The following is a 22700-nucleotide window of genomic DNA, read 5'->3' as shown; positions in this document are numbered from 1 at the left end:
GAAATAAATACGTATGCATCTATGAGCTAATTATCTTTGCATGCACTGGATAGGCCCACGCCCAGTTTGAAGAACAAGCCCAGCAAACCCTCTGCAGATGATCTGGCCAATGATGTGGCATGTGGCGGTAGTCTACAGACGCCAACGGCCACAGCATTGTCCAGCATGGGCAGCGGCAGTGGCGGCACAGCCATACCTCTGGGTGGCAGTGGCGCCACCCTGGGCGGCGTGGCCAGCACAGTGAGTGCAGCGGGCACGCGACCTGTCTCCACCGCCAGGGATGAGGGTGAGTGCCACATAAATATCTACTCGCTTCAACTTCAACTCAATTCACTCAACTTTTTGCATACATTTTAGTAGTAGATCTCGACACACAGATCATGATAGCGGCAATTGTCACTGACTCCGGCTTGTCCGAGTCCTCGGAATCAGCTGTGACGCTGACCACAGACAATCTGCAGCAGCATGTGATTGCCTCAGCCAGTGCCACAACGCCTGTGACGGTTAGCCAACCGGCGCCCGGCTTGGGTGTGATTGGCAGCAATAATTATGGCACCACAGGCGCTAATGTGGGCGTTGTTAATACGGCGGCGCTTATGGAAATGGGACACTCCAGGAATTCCAGTAATACTAGTCAAGTAAGCCCATCAATCTCTCAGCACTTGGTCGAAATTGTTCGCAAAATCTCTAGAGAAGTCGTTTGCTAATGTATTTCTCTTTTTCACTCAGATGTCAAAGGGTTCGGGTTATAGTAGTTTTTCGCACAGTCAACATTCGAGGCAAAGCTCCGAGGGTGACTCGGGGCATGCTAGGTAAGTTATCAACCACAAAGCAAACAAACAAAAAAAAAGGAAAAGAGCAAAAATGCCTTCATATCCATCTACATATTACGTATAGCTTGAAAAATGTATAAAGCTTTGAATTAAAATTTGATTTGTTTTGCCACAATTCGCTATTTAATTTCCGAATATCGAATATCTAAAATCTATATAATTATTATAACTTTGTTATGCTCCTCTCTATACTATATATGCGCTATATATGCTAAAGCTCTCTTTGCGTATCTATACAAAAGAGACGCGTCTAAAAAATACACATACAGACACACACACACGAAATACACATATACTATTCGCCCTAAATGTCTACTAAACCAAATTCTATTGCAAAACAGTATTATTAAACAACACTGTTTAACACACACACATACACTGTACACAATACATATTTAACTTTCGATCTTATTTTCTTAACTTATTTTGAATTAGAATATTTTACTTAGCTAAGTTAGAGTTATATATAGATATAAATACATATATGACAGCCGCAAGTTTCTAAATTAATACTATATATTTAGTATTATTAAATACTAGCGCAGTTATGCATAGTCTAGGCAAATAATAATTGTTTTTGTATTACTTTTTATAATTAACTAAATTAGTTTAATATATACATATATAATATATATACTAGGAAAAATGTCTCATTGCGTTAAGTTTAAGGTCAAATGCTGACATGTATACTCACACACACACACACACGCTCCAAAACTCCCACTTCCTTGTCCAAACAGGCAGACAAACTGTCGCTGATTCTTAGAATCCAAATAGAAATTTTATTTAAAAAAAAACGTATTCTAATTGAATTCAGCGTGCGTCTGTTTGCTTAATGTTCGCGTGCAGCTGCATTATATAAATTTCGTCGAGCTCACAGAAGAATTATTTACACAGCAAATACTTAAAGGGAAAAAAGCCAACTCTGCACAGCTGGTGATTTCATCAGTTGACGTCATGTTTGAGCTCTTCAAAGGTCACGAGTTTGCATCTGCCATTTGCACGGATTTCTTTCCCTTTTTTTTTTTTTTTTTGCTCCGCTGCATTTTCCACCACATGAACTAGGAAACTAAATAGAAAACTAAATAGTTGGAAAACTGTAATAAAATGTAAAGCAACTAAAAAGTAACTAAGTTGATAAAGTGTTTAAAGAAATGAAGAGTTATTGAGAAGCCTTTGGATGGGGGCAGTACAAAAGTGAATAATAAACAAGTATAGATTCAAGAGTCGAGGTCAGCTGTTAATGTATGCTAGAAGAAGAGATATATAGCCGTTTAACAAATTTTATAAAGAAACATATATTTAAAAACAAAAGTACAAAATATTGTTTGCATGTGGATTAACTTATAAAAAAAACTCAACTAATGAGAATTGAGAATGACTATTAAGTAAAAACTGACGAACTTGAGTAATGATGAGTATAGATGGATGGATGGACATGGGCATATAAATTGATTGAAATAAGTTAACAATATAAAAAAATATCCATCTAAACAAATCTAAGAAGAACTAAAATTAAGGTTAGGACAAACTCAAAGCTCAGTTTGAGAATCAAAAATCTTTTCATAATGTTCAGCATAAATATCTGAGAAAATAGAACAGTTCATTAGGTCGAAAAACAGATCAAACAGCTAATCTCATATTGATTGGGGAAGGGCTTTAATTTAATTAAAATTTAAATCGGAATTCCATTTAAATTAATTCGTAAATTGAGCAAATCTTATACTGAACCAAACAAGATCTATAATAAAGATCGATTAATAAATAAAATATGGAATATATGATAAGAACCCGCAGGAATAATAATTTGTCTACGGTGACTTGTCTAGAGCACTCACTCCACCTACTCTTCACTCACCTCATTCACAAAGTACATAAAATGGAATTGGTTTTTTAATTGTTTTCATTTTTAAAATTTAACACATTTTAGTTTAGTCTTTATATATAAGTATCAATATGTATGTAGTTTATAAAAAATTATATAATGGAATTTGCGGGCTTTTTTAATCCGGTTTTGATAGTAGCTTTTACTTTAAATACCCCTTTTTAAATTTAGTTAATTATTTGTTTGCTTTTGGCTAATTTTGTTTAACACATTTTTCGTTTTCTTCTTCTTTTATAACCAACATATGTAATGTATATAATTTGAATATATAAACGGGTAAATGGCCAACTAACCAACTGTAAAACTATATAAAATACATTAACACTCATCTATAAAAAAAAAAAAAAACAAAACAAAAAACAAAAAACAAAAACAAATGTATTTCTACGTACGTCGAAAAAAAAACATACCTCAGTCGTTTTAGAAAATCCGTTTCTCTACTTAATAGGCTCAATCAGAGAGCTATAAATGCCATGAAATTGAATATACACAAAGCGGAGCAACCACAGCCCCAGGGACTGGGCTTGGGCCTGGGACTGCGCCTGGGTCTGGTGCAGGAACATCAAGTCGGTCCAGAGAGCAAGCCGCAGGCAACTGTCAGCCTCCTCAGCACCACCATCGAATATGAAAGCGAAGAGCTGCTCTACCAAACACCGAATGCCACACTAAATCCCGGCGACCAGCAGCAGCATCAGTTGTCTGGCTTTGAGGATTTTCTCACGCCCATGGCGGAGATGCCGCTGCCATCGTTGTTGCAGGCAACGCAGTATTATGATAGCGCCGAGACGACCAGTGAATCGGACGAATATGCCCCAGAGGATTCAGGCGATAATGATTCGGGCTTGGAGGAGAACTATCATACGCCGCGTGTGGCCAAAATCAAGTCCATGGAGAATCTGTCCATACTTGAAATGGAATTTCACAAGGCCTCCATGGAGCTAGATCGCAATTCACCACGGCGTCTCAAACAGCTGGCCGAACGTGCACAAATACCGAAAATGAAATCGCTAAATAATCTGTGCTTCGACGACTACTCGGAGGAGGCGGTGCGTAAGGAATTTGAACGCATACGCGATCAATCACTGGAGGAGCGTATGCGTGTCCAGCAGCACAATCATCACCACCAGCATCATCTGTATATGCACAGCTATAATCTGCGCAAGAATTCGACCACATCGAATAGTTCATCGGGCAAACTGTTTGTCAAGCATCAGACGCATCATCAGCATCAATCGAAGGTGGGCAATGCCAAGTTCATTGGGCAGGATGGCGGCCAGGAGAGTCCAGCGACGCCGTCGCATTATCCCATACAGAAGATGCGCTCGATGGGCACCATACCCGACGTCGTAAGCGAACGCATCGAAGCTGATCCATTTCTGACGCCCACCAGCGAGCGGCGGCCCAGCTTCAATCGGCTCATACAGTCGGCGGATAAGCCAGCGCTGGGTAACAGCTATGTGAATCGTTTGCTTACCTACGATGTGGTCGATTCCCCGGCTGATAATTTCGCAGATGGTGCCTCATTCATGTCACGGACGCCGTTTGAGCGTGCCTATCGTCGCAGCATGCTCCAGGGCACATCGTCCACGCCGCTGACCACACAGGAACCCATCCATCATTTGGTTCGGCCACATTCCACAAATGCTGCCTACGAGCTCATGAGGTGCGTCGCGTCCTTTATCCCTTACTAAGCATTTATCTAGTTCAACAGCGAATCGTTACTCGTTAAGCTTTACTCGTTCAGCCCGACACTATGTATTCAACTAGTTCGACAGCATACTCGCTACTCGTTAAGCTTTGCTCGTTACTCGTTGAGCTTTACTCATTACTCGTTTGCTTGTTAACGTTTTGGTCTTAGACAGTTCTTCATTGCTCCCAAAAAAACCTTATATTTATCTAGTTTACCGCCTTATTGTTAGTCATTTTCGTTAAGCTCTACTCGGCTGTCTTGCTCGCCAAAATGAAACTAGTTTAACAGCGAATGTTACTCTTCTCGCTTTACTCCTTGCTTGGTAACTTTATTCCACACTCGTTTCAGTTTGGCGTCAACATTGATCAGCGAAAACATTCAAAATGAACATATACAATTAGCTCAGCAGCAAATCGTTACTCGTAACACTTTATTCCTTACATATTAAACTGTCAAAACGCTGATTCAATTTGTCGTTAGTCTGTTGTTATATTGATTTACATTTAATTTATTCAAATTAAAGATATATATAATTGGCTCAACAACGGCATTTCACTCGTTACTCGTTCAGCTTTGCTCTTTGCTTGAAGAGCCGGACTCACTTCAGTTCTATAACAAATTAAACTAAAATACTCGTTACTCGTTGGGTCTGACTCGTTGACAATTAGTTGATGTTCTGACACCCGTTGAAAACGCTTAAACTCGTATCATTTAATGCACTTTCATTTGTTTTGTTGATATTATGTTATTGTTCTTGTTTTTGTTTATATTTTGGTTCCGTTCTGTTTTGTTCACGTTCGTGTTCCTTTATTGATTTTATACTAATCATTACCCCAAACCGGGTTACAGCTAAGTTAGACCTAAATCTTAGATATAAGCTATTCTTATATAACTCTTTACAATGTAATTATTATTGCCTTATCCCTTGGGTCGTATCACTGGGACTGGTCACCCTATTGTACAGTCAACTTTAGCTACTGGTGCTTCTACAGTTACTAAGCACTTATTTTAATTGGGGCCTATTAATTATGTTTTAATTATAAACTTAACAGAACTTCGTCTACAACTTAATTTATTTTTGTTCTTTAAGTGAAATGGACGCCTTCAATTTTCATTTACCCTCGCTAATCAAACAACGTTAATTTAGTTTATATTTGCCCCTCGTCCGCTGCCACAAACGCTACGTCTCTACTCATAGCTTGTCCATTTCGGGGTCAACAATGATTGAAACTGGGGCAAGGACTCGTCCCCCTGTCTGTCAACTTTTTAGTCGGTCATCTAAACTTTAACCTTGACCTCCATCTAGCTGGGAGAAGAAAACAAGCTTTTTGCTTGCTATTTTCATGAAATTTACAATAGCCCAAAAGCACTCACCCATTGACATTTGCTTATGGTGTTTAGAGTGCCATAAATTTATTAGGCACCAGGTAACAAGTCAGATTGAAGATAAGAGTGAAAGTAAAGTCAAGCCTGTCAGAGGTCAGTGTTTGCGTCTGAATTATGTACAATTTGTATTACAATTAAATATAATTTGAGAATAATTATTTAATGTTATTGAAGCCTCGGCTTGGTTTTGGGTATATATAGGGAATTCAAAGCTATAAAGAGTTGAGAAATTTCAAAATATAAACCTCATTTTTTACAAAATATCAAACAATATAATCTGAAAAATGGGTATCTTTTAAAATATATTAGTTAAATTTTAAAATATATACATACATAAAATAAACCAAAATTATAGATATATATATGCTATAATAATAATAATACAAAATTAACAGCAGTAAAATAATAATTAAAGAAAAAATAGTAGTAATAACAAAAATAAATAAAAATACTTAAAATTATATTATTAGTTAGTTATATATGGAATTATATAAAAGCTAACTTGGTATATAATACATAATGACTAAAAAAAAATAAGTATTCATATATTCAGATTCAAAAATAGTATTACACCTGAACAAATTATAAAAGGAAGAAATATATAACCAGTTATTGATAGGATAGGAGCTCAGAGTACATTTAACTATTACCAATTTGTGTTTCTTTTCATTTTTTTAAATATTCATATTATTATGTATATTTAATTTAAATATTATTTGAAACACGGAAACACCCACACAAACACTGCTACACACACAAAAGTTACACAGATAATCAAAAGCTTATCTAATATTGATATGATAAATTCTCTTAAATAAGATAATAACTTAACATAAATCCAAAATTCAAATGCTTCTTGAGTTAAGCTAGACGTGTTTGCTGAATATATACTATATAAATATACTATTATCAGATATTTAAATATATTTATGAATATATGATATACTTTAAGTATTTTCTACTATTACTCATCCATTTTATTGTGCATATTTTGCAAATGTTTTTTTTTTTCTTATGTCTTCTCCCATATATAAATTTATATATCTATATATATGAAAACATAACGCTTTGATCTGTAACTGTGTCTATGAATTAATCTAACAAAAACAACAAATAAAACAACGCGCAACATGCAGAAGCTTCAGCGGTGTGCCACGTCGCCTCTTCGACAGCGGCGGCAACAACAATTGCAACAGCAGCGCCAACAACAGCAGCGGCGGCAATCGACAGCCCACAGCGGTGTCGGCGGCGGCAGCGGCAGCAGCAGCTGCTGCAGCTGGAGCTGGAGGCGGAGCATCGGGAGGATCCTATGGCTATGCACTGGGCAGCAGCTGCTCACCGTGCGGCACTTTAGCCAGCATCCATTCAAATCACTCGGCCTCCTCGTCGAACGGCAGCAACAGCAGCAGCAGCGGTGCCCTCATCACCTTTCAGTGCAATCCGGATACTGTGGATGGACCGTCACAACAGACGCTGATTGGCTCACCGAATGGGCATGCCAATAGCCCAAGGATTGGCAATGTCATGTCGGGAGATGCGCTCAGCTCGCTGGCAGCCAGTCCCACAGATGCGTGCAGCATACGCTCCAATCCATCGGCTGCATCGCTGCTGCTCTCCACATCGGCTGCGGCAGCGGAGGCATCGGCTCTAGCCTCGGCGACCACGATGTCTGTCTCGGGCGCAACGCTCTCTCCGCTGGCCACCACACAGATCATCCGTCGGCCCAGCATCACCATGATGTGGGTTCTCAATTTATCCGCACAGCGAACTTTAATACTTAGTTGCCTGCCTCCCTTTGTTTCTTTGTATCAACTTGTTAGATCCTTAAGTTATGCTACCTTGTTGTTGTGCTCGTAACTCGTTGTCATGTAATTTTGTCTATAAACTATAATTTATATAAATTTTTTAGAGCTGGGAAATTATTAGCAGAGATTTTTGTATATATAGGCAGCAGATTTTGTCTGTCCGTTGCAGAAACATAAATGTTTCTAGCTATTTGAGAGTTGTAAGAGCTGCATTGAGCTAACACTGGTTTAAGATTAATAATAAAAAAAAATGTGTTAGTCAAAAATTGCTAAGCGAAAGAATTAGAAATATGTATTAATTTTTATGTTATTTGGTTCATGGAGAGATATTAGAGTTTGTCTCTTTCAACAAATAAGTTTATTTTTTAATTATTTTATGTGTGTAATACCAAAAGGATTGAAAAATATCTTCATTTTTTAACCATGTGGGGAAAATAGTTCTATTTTTCCACCCAGATTATGATTATTTATTATCCTAATTCTAGTTATAAATTTGGAAATATTTATTATTTTCATACCTATTTTAATGTTGTATATATATATTTAATTCAAAATTCAAAAGGAATAACTTTTCATATTGCAAAATATCAATATACATATTAAGTTACTTTATATATCATTGTTTACCGTTTTCTTAAAAGAAGAAAAAGGAAACAGACGTTAGTTTTTGGCAAACAAATTAATATAAAATAAATCAAAGTTTAGTCCACTCCAAAGTCTGGAAAATAATAAATTTGAATCGAAATATATGTAATACAACAACTATCAGCATGTTTTGTATTAAAATATTCTAGATTCTTATTTTATTATTATTCTTATTTTATTATTTAATCCAGTTCGTATATAAATGTCCTATTTGTAAACAACATAATAATTTGTTAATCCAAATACTTGTGTGTAAATTTATGTGTCATACAACGATAAAAATTGTTTGTAAACATATTTCTTTTTTAATTTACATTAATTTAATTTGTAATTATGTGAATCTTGTAATATTAATATATTTATTGCTAAGTTTTATTTTTACTGTGCAGCTTCGAGTTTTTAATTTTCAGGGCTTGCTTGTTTTCATATTGCACCAGATTTTTTAAGCATATTGTATGCCAATACTTTTAAGCCAAGTATATATAAGCACACACACACACAGACACACATTCATATGTTTTATGCATGGCATGGCCAGATTTGATAGCCCCATTCAATTGTACTGGTCCGTTGTCTTGCCTATGTCCCAATATTGTAACTCGCTGCTTATTCACAATTTTGAAAGTAAACAGGGCGCACCGCGTATATATATATATTATTTATTATTTAGTTTATATTACTATATATGTATATTCTACTCTATATATGTACTTAATTGTATTGTCCTTTTTGGCTTCACAGGAATCCCAGTTCCGGCTCGTTAGTTATAAGTGAAACAGGATCTCTAGATCGCACGAAAACCAGCGGTGAGAAGCGCAAAAAGGGCGCCCTCGATGATGGGCCACGCGTTTCGGATCGTGTCGAAGAGACGCGCGTCAACCCCAATTCGTTAATAGATGAGATTTTAAAGGATACCAAACTAGATCAGCTAGGCGAATCCGCCGAGAGTGAGTAGAATTTAATATCCGATTAGTATCTAAATTAATGATACACTCTCTCTCTCTCTCTCTGATTTAGCATCTGGATTGCAGCTCTATATAGCACGCGATGGCACCGCCTCGCTTGGAGGGCATGAAGTCAAGTCGAATGTGAGGGCGGGTGCCTTTAAACAGGTGGTCATGCAGGATCGAAGATAGTAGCAGTTCCACGATTCTAATGTGTGTGTTTCGTAAAATGTATTAAGAAGACTAAAACAAAACAGAAAAAAAAAACCACAACAACAGATTGAAATACAAGTATAGTGAGAAAAAAAAAAGAAACAAACAAAAGAGTTAATGTAATGATTTAATTTTTACATGATATTTACTAGCAAGCTAAAAGTGAGAGTATATATATATACTACATATATATACAAGTATAAACTATATATTTAAATGTATGTCATGTCAAAAGTACACTACTACTAAATGTAACTAGCTATATATATATACATATATATGTATGCGTATATACCGTTATGTGTAATAATGAATGTGTGTATTAAGAGTTAGTTACACAAAACTAAAGTAAACAAAATAAAAGCAACAGCCTAAGCATAGCATCATGTTAATTAGCAGCGCTCTCACTTATGTTAATTAACATTTTGTCGCTGTTAGCGCTTCTGGGAGTGTTTTGGACCTTTTTAAGAAATACAAATATTTGGCATACATAAATTTTACAATAATTTTGTATTTGCACATTTTATTTATTTTTATTGCCTTGCTTAACTCTCTTAATTACGAGCCTCCAACACACTTCCAAAGTCAAAGTAAAGCAACAAAGCAAAAAAAAAAAAAAAAAAAATTAACAAAAATTTTATTGTATATTGTGTGAAGAAGAGAAAAACCAAATATAAAAGAAATTTTCAAACTTTCAAATTAACCACTTAGATGCTTGCACTTTGAATGTAAATAGAAATTTAAAATATTGTTAGAAAAAAATTCAAAATTTCAACAAAATACTTGCAACAATATTTAATTTATTGCTTCCAATAAGAAAAAAAACAACTGAAATACTAAAAATCAAAAGCTGTCATTGCAACAAAACAAAATGCAAATTTGCTTGCCACACACACATACATATATATAATTATACATATATACAAATGATAAGGAGTTGAAATTAAAAAACCGAAAATACAACCTTCCGTTATATATACATACATATGCCATAATAAATGCTGCTTCCTTTTGAAAACTGCTAAAATATATTGCAACAAAAATAAAATAAAATAAAAATATATACAAAAATAGTAAACATAATTCTGATGAATTAAAATCACAAAATTTGTTTGCGTAGCAGTTGAAAATTCACAAAGTATATTAATGCATACTTTTTTTACAATTTCAACGTAACAGTAAACTTTGCATTTTGCGTCTTGCTTTTGAAACAAAAATTTTTATTGAATTGAAAAATCAACAATTTTTATTCAATTTCGATTCTCCGCAAAAGAAAGTGAAAACGTTTATGTATAAAAATAAAATACAAATACAAATACAACTTTGTGTTAATATATTATAATTAAAATATATATATTTATGTATAATTCAAAATGAGAAAAAAACAAAATGCAATTAGTTGTTAGCTTAGCTCTTAGTTCATTCATAATGAGTGTGTAAAATTGCTTTAGTTATGTTTTTGATAATTTGTAAAAAGTGAAGATAAGCCAGGTAGCTCGAGAGCTAGTTTTTTAAATTGTATATGATAAATATAAATAAAAGAAGGAAAACAAGAAAAACAAATAGACACAACATATTTATGGTTGATTGTCAAGCTATCCAAATATTGTCGGTAACATTTGATATATGGCTAAAAGTCGCGGTCATAAAACTTTTTCTTTACCCAAACTGAAAAATTCAATTTCTTTGCCTTGGTTTAATTTCATTTTCTTATCAATGCACGTCATTTAAGACTTCAATTACTTATACTGATAAGCCCGCCAATAAATACAGTCTATAGTCTAAATGGTAGATTAGCCATATTTATTATGGCCAACAATATTTGGTTAGCCCAACTGACAAATTTTGTGAACATTTTTGAGCTGATCTTAAGCTAAAAACAAACAAGAAAAATTAAAAAAAAAAAAATACATTAAATAAAAATATGTGAAAAACAATTACTCTAATAATGTGAAAATTCAAAAATAAAAAATATAGAAAGAAGCAAATTTATTGTTCAGCTCCCCTATTTCAAAGCGGTTCGTGGATGAAGCGTAAATAGGTGCCGCCCGCAGCTGTCAGGACAAAGGATTTCGCATCGAATTTCATTTCCGGCAGTGTCCGCGGGCAACTCTCCACGCGATAGTTCTTCAGTATGTAAAACAGACCCACCTGTTGATTTAAAACATAGGTAAGTTCACGTGAATATGAAATGAAACCTAACTAAGCCCACCTTGATCTCCAGCAGGCCAAGCAAGGTGCCCAGACAGCCACGCGGACCAGCACCAAAGGGCAAATACGTCATGGGCTGATGCTGGGCTCGCTGCTCCGGCGCAAAACGCTCCGGATCAAATTTCAGCGGTTGCGGCCAATACTGCAAAAACCAGCGTTTTAAATAATGCTTAAGCTCAACTGTTGACCTCTCACCTGCTCATCGCGATGCAGTCCCAGCACAGAGATGTAGACGGGCGTGCCTGGCGGCAAGCGCAGGGGTTTGCCTCTACCCCAAGCGGACAAATCGTAGCCCGCCTTGGCGTTACAGCAACGATCCAGAAATGCTGTGGGCGGATACAAACGCAAGACCTCGTCCACCACCTGCCGCAAATAGGGCAAGCCGCTGAGCGTCTCATAGTCCAGTTGGCCAGAGACGCAGCCCAGCAGCGCCGCTGCCAACTCTTGCCGAAGACGCTGCTGTATGGCCGGCTGGCGGGCCAGCTCGTAAAGTGCGAACGTTATGGTCGAGGAGGAGGTGTCGAAACCGGCCAGCAGCAGGAATGCCGCCTGGGCCACATAGAAGTCACGTCGATGCACTACGCTCTCCGGCGGCTGGTTGCGCTGCAGCTGCAGGAATATGTCAATCAGATCGTGACGCTGCTCGCCACTAGCCGCCCGCTGCTCCATCACCCAGTTCATAGACTTGCGCATGAAGCGTTCGTACTCCTCCGAATAGAGATGTGTGCGTAGTTGGCGCGAGCAGCGAGGGAAGAAGAACATGGTAAAGAGATGCAGGAGACGCTTCGGCCGCGGCTCATTCACCTCGATGCACATGCGGCGAAACTCGGCGTCCGGCTGCTGCAGGCAGTTGGCGTCCAGCCCAAAAGCCAACGAGGCAATTATATCCGTGCTGAAGAGCGCGCTCAACTGCTTCACCTCCAGCTCGAATGCAGTCGCCGATGAGCCCGATGCTGCCAGCTGCCTGGCCATATGCTGCTCCAACTGCTGGCCAATCTGCTGCAGCAGTCCGAACATGTTTCGCACTTTGCCTGCAGCAAAGAAGGGCGCAAAGATCTTGTGCGTCTCGCGCCACATTTCGTACTTGGAGAAGAACAGATTCTGGGAGCCCATCGTGTCGCCGATGGCGTCTGTAGTCTCGAAACGACTCGAGAACTGCGCAAAGTCCTCGACGAGAATGCGCTTGATTAGCGCCGGCTCTCGCAGCAGCAGCGCATGGTTGTGCAGCACATGGATGCCCACATAGGCCTCACCTTTGGCAGCGGCACTCTCGTACAGCTCACGAAACTGATCGCCAAAGCAACAGCAGCCGCGCAACAGGCGCCAGACATTGCCCACAAAGGGCGTGGCGGGCGTTTGAGGTACGCCCAGGCGCTGCCAGTAACCGAAGTGCCAGCGTTGCCAAATCCAGGCGAGCAGCAGCAGTAGCAACAGCCCTAGGATGAACATTCCGCAACAATCAAGAGTCAACTGAACTAGCTAAATTGCCCTGTGTGCAATATAAATGCACTTGAAATGTAACTGCAGTGCGAGAGCAGGAGAGAGATAGAGAGCGAGAGAGATAAGCCGACACACAGATATATAGATAGAGGGAGAGAGATAGAGTGATTAACAGATAAGAGCCTATACACTTTGCATTGTCCATTTTTGCATTGTCGTCCTCTCTCATTTTTTCTGTTCTACTTACATTGAGTACATATGTACATACGCATGCTCAGCCGACAAAAGTACAATAATCAATTTACGTGAGCTGACTGAAATTATGAATGACTAATGCATTTTTCTAAATCTTTTGCGTAGGCAAATAACTTATTCGAGAATTATCTTCATGTAAGTTAAATACGACATTTTTGTCGGCTGTTTGCTGCTGACAGCAAAAACAGTAAAATTCACATAAGACGCAGAGCGCAGTGGATCATAGTTGATGGTTAAGCTAAATGTTGTTGTGGATGCCAAGCTCAATGTTTTTATAACAGTTCGGCCCGGCTATTGAGTTTTGTAGCACTATTTTGTGAGAGCGGGAGGGCTGGTAAAGATGTATGCCAATTGTTTTTGCATTTGTGTTGATGTATGTATGTGTAATCGTGGGAAGCATTTATAGTAAATGATTTTATTTGTATTAGTATTTGAGTGAATGCCGACTTTGCAAAGGCTGTCCACAATTCCCCGAACTTAGTTGTCCGCTGAGTTTCTCTCAGAATGGTGTGTTACGTTTGTTGTCTGAACTGATGGAACTGATAGGAATACAAAAAAAAAAAAATATTTTTTAATAATGTAAATATGTCGTTCGACATGTACAAATAGAGATTTTTATCTAAGTAATCGAAAAGAAAATTATTTAAACTCTTTAATAGTGTTTTTTAATTCCCGCTGGAAATTTTTAATAAATATTCAGTAAACAGCCACATATTAATGCATACATAAGTAGAGCTAAATCTCTCTCCTAGCCGTTAAGCTTGATTGGAAAGGTGCACACACACATATGTACACGACTGCAGTCTGAATTTTGAGAGCGAGAGCACTTAGAAAATCCACAAGTGGGTGAACAGAAGGTGTAAGACGTCGCTTGATTCATAATTCAGCAGGTGCTACTGAGCGCATCAATGGAACCTAGTGACTGCTGAAAGCTTTCTTCAATGCTTCATAATTGCACATACACTAATATGTAGCATAGTTTGTTGTGCGAGCACACATAAAATGAGAGGAGCATAACCTTGACGCAGCTTGGATCGCAGAGAGTGCCTCAATGGATATTGTTCTGAGTGCTTTCTGATGCTTTAATTGAGTGCATGCTTACTTAAAATTCACAAGTGAGCAAATAGACGAATAAGGTGACGTTTGGATCAATGAGGTGCAGTAATGTTAATTGAGCGCCGATTGATTTAATGTTATATTGTAGTTGTTCGCTAATTTTGCTTTGATTATATGAAATTTCAAATATAGATCAGATGTAATATTATATAATTATTTATTAATAAAAAGAAATATATATATATATTTTTATAATAAATAAAGTTTTGTTAAACATAATGGATTGCATTTTATATGGTCTGCTAAATGTATAATTAATTTTTCAGCTTATCAATAATGTTAAGTGGATTACAGTCGTGGTAAATACACTGCTTCGAGTCCCGACAAAATACAAATTGAAAATGTCTGATACCTCCTCCATGACCTGCAGCTTTATGTGAGCTTAGCAGCGTAATTTAACAGCCGCTGAGCGAACGACTTAAAGCAACTCAAATTAAATGCTCTCTTATTAACAGTAAGCTTAGGTTCCACTCTGTTAGTTAACATAGCAATCTTGCTTAACATATTTTACGCTGCTCTTCACTTCTGTTCGCCTGGTATTTCAGTCCGATTTTCGGGCAAATTCGAGACCAAATCGGATTTACCGAGCGCCGTCTGTCGCCCTCCCGACTCTTTCGTTTCGCTGGTAACGATGACTTTTTAATTAATCTGATTGGAAAATGACCCCATTAAGATAAAGAGTGAAACAATTTTTTTTTTTAATTTATTAATTAATTTATTTTTCTTAATATTATTTTATCCAATGTAATTTATAATGACAAAACATTAAAGAGGAATACAAATAAAGCACTTCTTGTGGGCTTTGTTGTTCAACGGAAATTATAAATTTTGGTCCATCGCTCTACAGTTTTCAAGGAAATTCCGTCCGGAAATTCCGTCCCTGGTTTCTACCGTTTCGATACAAAATTATAATATTGACAAAATGCAAACTTGAAAAATGTTTTTTTTTTTTTTTTTTTGTGAGACAAGCTAATAATGTGATAATGATAAAAACGGCGCAGATAGGTTAGTACGGGCTTTTGTAACAAACGCACACTCGTGCTGTTCTATGCAATTCCTTTGCACAATGCAAGGTTTGTTTCCCTTACTAACGCAGTGGTCAGACGAAAAAAATAATAATTTACTGATGATTTATTTTTATATATTATATGTTTCATATCATTTTTATTTTAATTTTAAGAAATGACAACTTTTACTGATTATGGACGCTTGGAGTGTGGTTCATAGGCGTCTGTTGCACAACGTAATATGTATATATTGCGAAAGCTATTGTTATCTTTGCTTGCATTGACATTCCTGCCAGGGATTTTTTAATGTCACTGTAAGTTCACTGAGTGATCTCACTATGCGATCTCTATTACATATTACAGAAACCTGCTGACTCGACAAAAATTACCAAACAATGCAACGATTTCTGTTTCCGCTTAGTCGAGCCCCTCTTTTTAAGGGTGCACGAACTTCAATCGAAGGAAAAGCAGTTCAACAAATTAACTAATACGATCAGTAAGCTTAAATCAATTATCGAGTCTTTGAAATGTCAACTAGCTCTAATTAATGCACATGAAAAACATTGCTTGACCAAAGAGGAGTTATTAGATAACATTCAAGGGGTCATAGCTACAAAAAATACTAATATAGATGGACTCAGCAAAGAATTATCAGAACTGAAATCAATACCTATCGAAAAAGTGGCAACAATAAATGATCTTAAAAATATAATAGATAAAACGGCAATGGAAATAGAAAGCAGAAATGATATTATCGAACAGCTAAACACAGAGAAAAATAATACAGATTCTGAAATATTAAAGCTAGAAACTGAAAATTCTATTTATGTTGCCAAAAAAGTTGAAAGTGAAATAAAACACAACGAATCTATAAACCCAAGCTGCATTGGAAAACAATCAAATAGATACGAAATAAAAGTGCCTGGATCGAATCCTTTTAACGTTTCCTGTTATGATTGTCTAACTTAGAGATATTACAATCCTGTCCTATTCCGATACGAATTCATTTTCAATGTTGATACCATTTTACCAATACAGCTACCATAATTACCATAGAAATGCAGTCACTTTAAATGCCAAAGGCTCAGCTTAGGTTCCTCTAAGTAGCTTCGCGCCTGTGGATTTTGGAATAATGCACTCATAATATTTTTGAAAAAATTGTAAAATCGTTTATTTTACACTTAAGTCATAGAATTGTAGGCACTACACGCTGCTTAGCCTAGCGCCAGCTGTCGTTGCAGCTAAGGCTGCATCTACATCTGCTGGTGGCTGATGGTGCATCTGTTGCATGCACACATATACAATGAATCTGCCCCAGCACGAGGCATTTTGTACAATTTTTAACTGCTGACTGTGGAACGTGGCTGCCCCCAGCAGGACGAACATTTTGCATTGACATTGGACTTGTTGTAGCAATTGGGTTAAATTCATATCACGAGCAGCAACAACGGTTAGGAGCCATGCAGATTGGGATGCTGTCCGCTGGTATTGTGCAGAGCCTTCGCCACTTCCTCCTGCAAGGTACTGGGTGGATCCGACACAATATCCGTGTGCATCGATAGGTACTTTAATTTGTTCGTAACAGCTGAAAGTAAGAAATAGAAGTTAACAAATACTTTCTTTCTTGTTTTTGTAATAAGATATACTCACCAGGTCGCAGATCTATGAGCGAACAGTGCTGATCCACCCAGAGGAAAGCGGTGCGACGCAGCTCATCCAAACTGGCGCTGGAAACGGTCGAGGTGTAAGAGGCCAACAAAGGTTCCAGAATGAGACCCAGCTATAAAGTAAAATATGTTTTGAATATCAATTTAACAATTTGAGAAATATTTGTTATGCAGACCTAAATATCATAAAAGGTTTGTGTAAGATATTGAAAACAAAGATTTTATCGATTGCAAAGAAATGGTAAAACTGTCTAGAATATTATCTATTTTTTTTCTATATAAACCCGAGTACGTATTGAAAATTTCAAGTCTATAAACCTCGTGGTTTACGTGAACAGACTCAGACGGACAAGTAGATAAGTAGTCTCTCCCTCAACAGTCTCATAAATTTACTTAAATTAGTATTAATCGTGTACCTTAACAAAAATACATGCAACATATCTTCCTATTATTATTTTCAATTAAGAACATATTCTTTATCTTAAAGTTTTCATTTAAACAGTAGTCTAATACTCTTCCATTATGATTTCTAGGGACTTAAATCTACAAAAACAATTTGAGTAGCTCAATGAATATACTGTTCTAATATCTTTGTATGCATGACGCCCTCTCACTCCCACTTACAATCCAAAACTTCCAATCGATCATCGTATGGTACCGCACATGGAACTCATATAGCTGACGCACATTCTCCGTGCCTTGCCGCGTCACAGGCGCTCCATTCGCCGGCAGCACCGAGTGCAGGTGCCTATAAATAGAAAATACTCCAATTAGCCGAGTTAAGTAAGTGAAGTGTGTCGACCTACATCAGGGAGTTATTCAGTGCATCGCGCTCCATGCGCAACGCTTCGATTTTATCCTTGAGCACGTTGCGCTCCTGGCGCAGCTGTTTGATGTGATCGGCGCCCTTTTGCAGCATCGCCGCCTTGCTCAGCTTGGCATTGGGGTTCTGCTGCAGCTGCGGGATGAGCGCGTGCAGTGTATCGAAGCCATTTTTGATGTTATAGCGCCGCTTCTGCTCGGCATGAATGTGCCCGGCGCGACGTTGCGTATCGCGCGGCTGATACTTCAGGCTGGTCGTCGGCGACAGCGGCGAGTCCTGGGAATCGTGGAACGGCGAGTCCGGCGACAGGCTCAAATTACTACCCCCCTGGCCACCAAAGCTGAGCATCTTCGCCATGGGCGGACTGTGCAGTGCCGGCGCAGCAATCGACAGCGGCAACGAGGCGGACTTCTTTGGTGAATGTTGTTGCGCTGGCACCGGCACAGACATCGGCGATGTTGCTGCATTGCTCACATAAAGCGTTTGCTGTTGCTGCTGTTGCTGCTGCTGCTGGTTGTTATTATTGTTGTTACTGCTGCTGTTGCTGTTGCTGTTGCTGACTATGGCATTGGCGGAAGAATTGGACTGTTGCGTTTTACCGGCTACGGCTGCCTGCAAGCGCGTATCTGGTGAGAGAAGAGAGTTTATAAGATAAGTCTATAATGAAGAATAATATATAAATAAATAAATTTGTATAGTTCCTAATCAAACTAAATGAAATCAAATATTTAACGAATCGATATCGAAGCCGTAAAAGTGAAAAAGGATATTCTTCAATACTACATTATATAAAGAGAAAAAAATGCGACCTATTTGTACCCTAAAACTACTGGGCCTGAAGAAAATTTAAATAGAATAGTAAAAGGATAAAATATCGAAACCATCAGGCCAAAATTTGGAAATGTAAAAATTTATATACATGAACTATTATTAATATACTACTATTGAATAGCTGAATTTAGATAAGGTTTATAATCCATGACATTAAATCGGGAATAATTAATGCTTTACAGGATCCTACAAAATTTCAAGACTTTAGCTTATAGATCCTGAGATTGACGCGCTCATACATATTGGGTTCATCATATATCTAAACCGTATCATACATAATTTGTAAATGTTGTCAACTAACTTGAGGTCAGCAGCTGGGCGAGTGTGCTGTTGAGCATTGGATCGCTGGTGGCCTGTTGCATTTGCTGTGTAATCAGCAAGTTGCTGGTGCTGCTGCTGCTGCTGCTGGCGTGGCCATTGTTGACGGGTGAGCCACCGCCGGCAGCGACAACCGTATGCTGTTGATGCATCGAATTGCTGCGCACACGGGATTTGCCCTTCACGTGATACTTGGGCACAATGAACTGTTGCTGCTGCTGCTGCTCGTGATGAAGGGGCTTGGGCAGCGACACATTCAGCGGCAAGCTATTGGAACGATGCATCTCCTTGGGCAAGAGGGTGGTTTGGTTGGGCGTGGCCCAGGAGGCGACGCTGACAGCGGGTTGCTGGGGCAGCAGCAGACTGGAGACAGTTTGTTGTTGCAGCTGCATATGTTGTTGCTGCTGCTGCTGCTGTTGTTGTTGTTGCTGCTGCTGCTGTGTGTTGGCTGCCTGTTGCTGGCGTGTTAGCTGCATGATTTGCTGCGGACTTAGTCCCAGGCTCAAAGGCAGCGACTGTTGCATCTGCAATTGCTGCTGTTGCTGTTGTTGCTGTTGGTCCTGTTGCATGTAAGTTTGTTGTTGCGACTGTTGCTGTTGCTGCTGGGAGACACGTGGCACGTTCAGAAACGTGCCCGTCGATGCGGACTTTTTAAACTGCGGATATGGCTTGTAGCTAATGGAGTTGTAGGAGCTGTCGTTCAGCAAAGACATAACATCTGTTTGATGTGGTTCCACCTTGACGCTGAGCTGCTGCTGCTGCTGTGTGGACAACTGTTGCTGCTGCTGTTGCTGTTGCTGCTGATAACTGTCTGCATAGGTACTTAAGAAACTTTGCGTATTGTAAGCGTTTTGTTGCTGCTGCTGTGTGGGAAAGAGCAAGCGCGGCTGTTGCTGTTGTTGTTGCTGCTGCAACAGTTGCTGTTGCTGCTGTTGCTCTTGGGGCGTCTGAAACGGCTGCAATACAGCACCACCACTCAAATGCTGCTGCTGCTGTTGTTGTTGTTGTTGCTGCTGTTGCTGCTGTTGATTCTTTTGCTGCTCGGCCAGCAGCTGCTGATAAATTGTCGTCTGATGCAGCGTCGGCTGCGCCTTATCATAGTTGTGCGGCTCGCGTCGTATGAGACGCTGCGTATTCTTGGCGATGCGCCCATTGATGACGCTCTTGCTGGAGAAACTGTCGTTGGGGGAGCAACGACTGCTGCTATCACTGCCGCCGATCGCGCCAAAATGTTTGCCCGCATGCAGACGCGTCGGCTGACTGTCGTTCAGCAAATGTTGCTGCTGCGTATCGCTGACAGCTTGCTGGCGCGCCGACACAAACTGTTGCTCAATGTCGCCGTAAGGCATGTTGCCAATGGGCGTATTCAGCTCCAACATATTGGCATCCACTTGAGCACTGCCGCCGCCACTGTTGCTGGCCACCACCTCCATCATGTTGTCGTTGGTGTAGAGCGTGTGCGGAGCACCTACGATCGCCTGCAGGCAATAGTCGTCGTTCTTGAGCATCTCCGCATCGGTGCCCTCCTCGGGCACGGGTGGCAAGCGTGAGCCGGTTGTGGTGAGCAAATCTAAGCAAAACAAGAACAAATATAATTATCTCTCTAAATTAATAAATAATTATATAAATCCTATATACCTGACAAGGTAAGATCGATATCATCTAAATTCGGTTGCAAAGGCCCCAGACTTGGTTGTATAAAATCCGCAATGCCTGCACCGCGTGCTGAAAGTTATGGGATATAGAAATAATTATATATTTCAATATTTAAATTGAGTACACTCAATGCTTACCAATCTCTCTGGAATCTGGAAATGGAAATGGTCCATTTATTGCCGAGAACAATGTGTCCGTTGTCCAGTCCTCTGGCATTAAATTTCTATCGTTCAGCGGAGACCATTCCAAAAAGTCCAATTCACTTTTCTGTTAAAAGTAAATTGAAATTATGAGAATAATTTGATTGAGTAGTATGTATTTAAAATATCTTACATAAGTATATCATAATAAATATAGACAAATAATTAAAAATTAAATTTGTATAATATTAATATTATAAATATTATTAAAATATTAAAAATTTATTTACTTTTGAATACCTACATACATAGAAGTCATTCGCTTTAATATTTGTTTTTAATCTAATCGAATTAATTGTAATTAAAAAGTGGTATCTGCTGTAAAATTTCACGAGGAAATTAAAATGTTATTTAGTTAAATGAAATGGGTATCTGATGGTATTAGCATACCGTGTCCAATTTATTCAAAAACTGTAATTAAAAACCAAAAGATAAAACCCTTCTGCCACTGAAAGTTCCTTTCAGTTGATATACAAATTTTAAATAAAAGTTTATTTATGCAACAATTTTTTGAAATTTCCATTCAGTTAACGAATTATAGTCCGACAAGCAACGCGTGTGCTGGAAACAAAATATAAAATCAAAATGCGTCTCTTGAAGTTCTTGCATTATCAGCGCTATTTGGGCTTAAACAACTTGGACTACTCCACAGTCTCGAGGCATTATATACTAAAAGGCAGCTGCGTATCTCACATGCTACATTTACTTGTGCAAGCTGTTTTGATTGCTTGCGTTTTGGCCACGTTTATGCAGTGGTCGGTTAATTATCAGGCAACTGATTCGCGAACTGGCGACAATTTCGATCATTTGGTCATCTTGGCTGCATCGTTTACCCAATTGATTTCAAATGCTTGGATGCGCTTGCATCAGCAGATGCAACTGAAGCTGCTTAACAGGTTGAGCCGCGTGGCCACATCTCTGCAAGCTGTTCAATTGGAGAAGATTCGCGCCCGTTGGCTCTACTATCTTTGGCTGGCAATTTGCCTGTACTACGCCTTGGATATTGTCTTTTTCGTAGTATTCGATATGGACATGAAGCGAGATAATTTAATTTTTCTACTTGGCTTCTATGTACGCCTCGTCTGTGCAAATTTCATCATCATCTGCTACAGCTCACTGGTGTGTCTAGTGAAGCATCTGTTTCGCGCCCAAGCAGCCCAGCTGCGACGACAACTGCGCAATGATCGGATCTGCCTGCGACACATAGCCAACAATTTGAAGCTGAATGATGAGCTTATGCTCCTATGCCAGGATGAGTTGGTGAATGTCTTTGGCGGTGCTCTAATTCTGCCCTATCTATATGGGACGCTCGATGCCACCGAAGTTTGCTATCTGGCTCTGCCCATGGATGGTTTCTCCTATATAGAAATGTTACTGCTGCTCCGGTGGATGATACCAATTTGCATATTCCTTAGCATGCCGATGATAATCAACGATTTGGCTGATGAGGTAAGCCTATTTACGATAGGACTATTTACGCAATGTCACGAAAAAATAAAATGGCTGAAAGTGACAGCTCAAGGAAAAGCATGTAAAATATTGAAATGTCTATAGAAATACGCTTTTTGGTACACACAACTCTGTTCAAATAAGAGCCCCAAGCACTTCAATTACGTTGATATCTTAGCAATTTCCGAATGTTTCCATTTAGACAATTCCCAAAACTCAAAGAGAATTTAGTTGGACAACCTAACGCACGAGAAGCAGTAGATTTTCGGTACAGCATGTCGAAGTCGAAGCAAAGTGAAAGACTTTTTCCATTTTTACATTATCAA

General features: G+C 38.7%; 3 protein-coding genes across 24 annotated transcripts in view; 1 reads left to right on the top strand and 2 right to left on the bottom strand.

The window, feature by feature from the left end:
* LOC108610986 (early estrogen-induced gene 1 protein) overlaps positions 1-10036 on the top strand; it is a 53456-nt gene extending 43420 nt beyond the window's left edge. For 11 of the 16 annotated variants that reach the window (XM_089465257.1, XM_089465249.1, XM_089465254.1 and 8 more), the window contains 6 exons: positions 54-286; positions 358-638; positions 730-812; positions 3134-4381; positions 8986-9191; positions 9262-10036. In XM_089465257.1, coding sequence (XP_089321383.1) covers positions 54-286; positions 358-638; positions 730-812; positions 3134-4381; positions 8986-9191; positions 9262-9380 — 2170 coding nt within the window. In that variant the 3' untranslated portion in view covers positions 9381-10036. Of the gene's footprint in view, positions 1-53; positions 287-357; positions 639-729; positions 813-3133; positions 4382-6930; positions 7534-8985; positions 9192-9261 lie in introns of all 16 variants that reach the window. The other 5 variants (XM_018003408.2, XM_018003404.2, XM_089465258.1 and 2 more) reach the window with 5 other exon arrangements.
* Positions 10037-11183: 1147 nt separating this feature from the next.
* On the bottom strand, positions 11184-13409 carry Cyp6t1 (Cytochrome P450 6t1). The gene is made up of 3 exons (XM_018003410.2): positions 11808-13409; positions 11614-11754; positions 11184-11552 (listed from the first exon to the last, which is right to left on the bottom strand). Exons 1-3 carry the CDS (start codon positions 13059-13061, stop codon positions 11412-11414), a joined length of 1536 nt encoding a protein of 511 aa, XP_017858899.1. The 5' UTR covers positions 13062-13409; the 3' UTR covers positions 11184-11411.
* A 3167-nt stretch (positions 13410-16576) lies between these two features.
* Positions 16577-22700, bottom strand: part of Mondo (MLX interacting protein mondo) — a 32647-nt gene continuing 26523 nt past the window's right edge. For all 7 annotated transcript variants that reach the window (XM_089465245.1, XM_089465242.1, XM_089465241.1 and 4 more), the window contains 7 exons: positions 20863-20992; positions 20708-20794; positions 19053-20639; positions 17904-18546; positions 17722-17845; positions 17081-17210; positions 16577-17015 (listed from right to left, as the gene is read on the bottom strand). In XM_089465245.1, coding sequence (XP_089321371.1) covers positions 16882-17015; positions 17081-17210; positions 17722-17845; positions 17904-18546; positions 19053-20639; positions 20708-20794; positions 20863-20992 — 2835 coding nt within the window. In that variant the 3' untranslated portion in view covers positions 16577-16881. The remainder of the gene's footprint in view (positions 17016-17080; positions 17211-17721; positions 17846-17903; positions 18547-19052; positions 20640-20707; positions 20795-20862; positions 20993-22700) is intronic.

This window comes from Drosophila arizonae, chromosome 3 (genome assembly GCF_054131065.1).
Source record: "Drosophila arizonae isolate 15081-1271.41 chromosome 3, UAZ_ARI_1.0, whole genome shotgun sequence".
Classification (NCBI taxonomy): domain Eukaryota; kingdom Metazoa; phylum Arthropoda; class Insecta; order Diptera; family Drosophilidae; genus Drosophila; species Drosophila arizonae.
This window is presented reverse-complemented; position numbering and strand designations above follow the sequence as displayed.

Excerpts from the sequence above, each read along its gene's own strand:
- Cyp6t1 (XM_018003410.2), bottom strand. The coding sequence starts at position 13,061 with ATGTTCATCCTAGGGCTGTTGCTACTGCTGCTGCTCGCCTGGATTTGG. Across the intron at positions 11,755-11,807 it reads GACTGCATCGCGATGAGCAG|TATTGGCCGCAACCGCTGAA; the intron begins GTGAGAGGTCAA and ends TGGTTTTTGCAG. Across the intron at positions 11,553-11,613 it reads TTGGCCTGCTGGAGATCAAG|GTGGGTCTGTTTTACATACT; the intron begins GTGGGCTTAGTT and ends TTAAATCAACAG.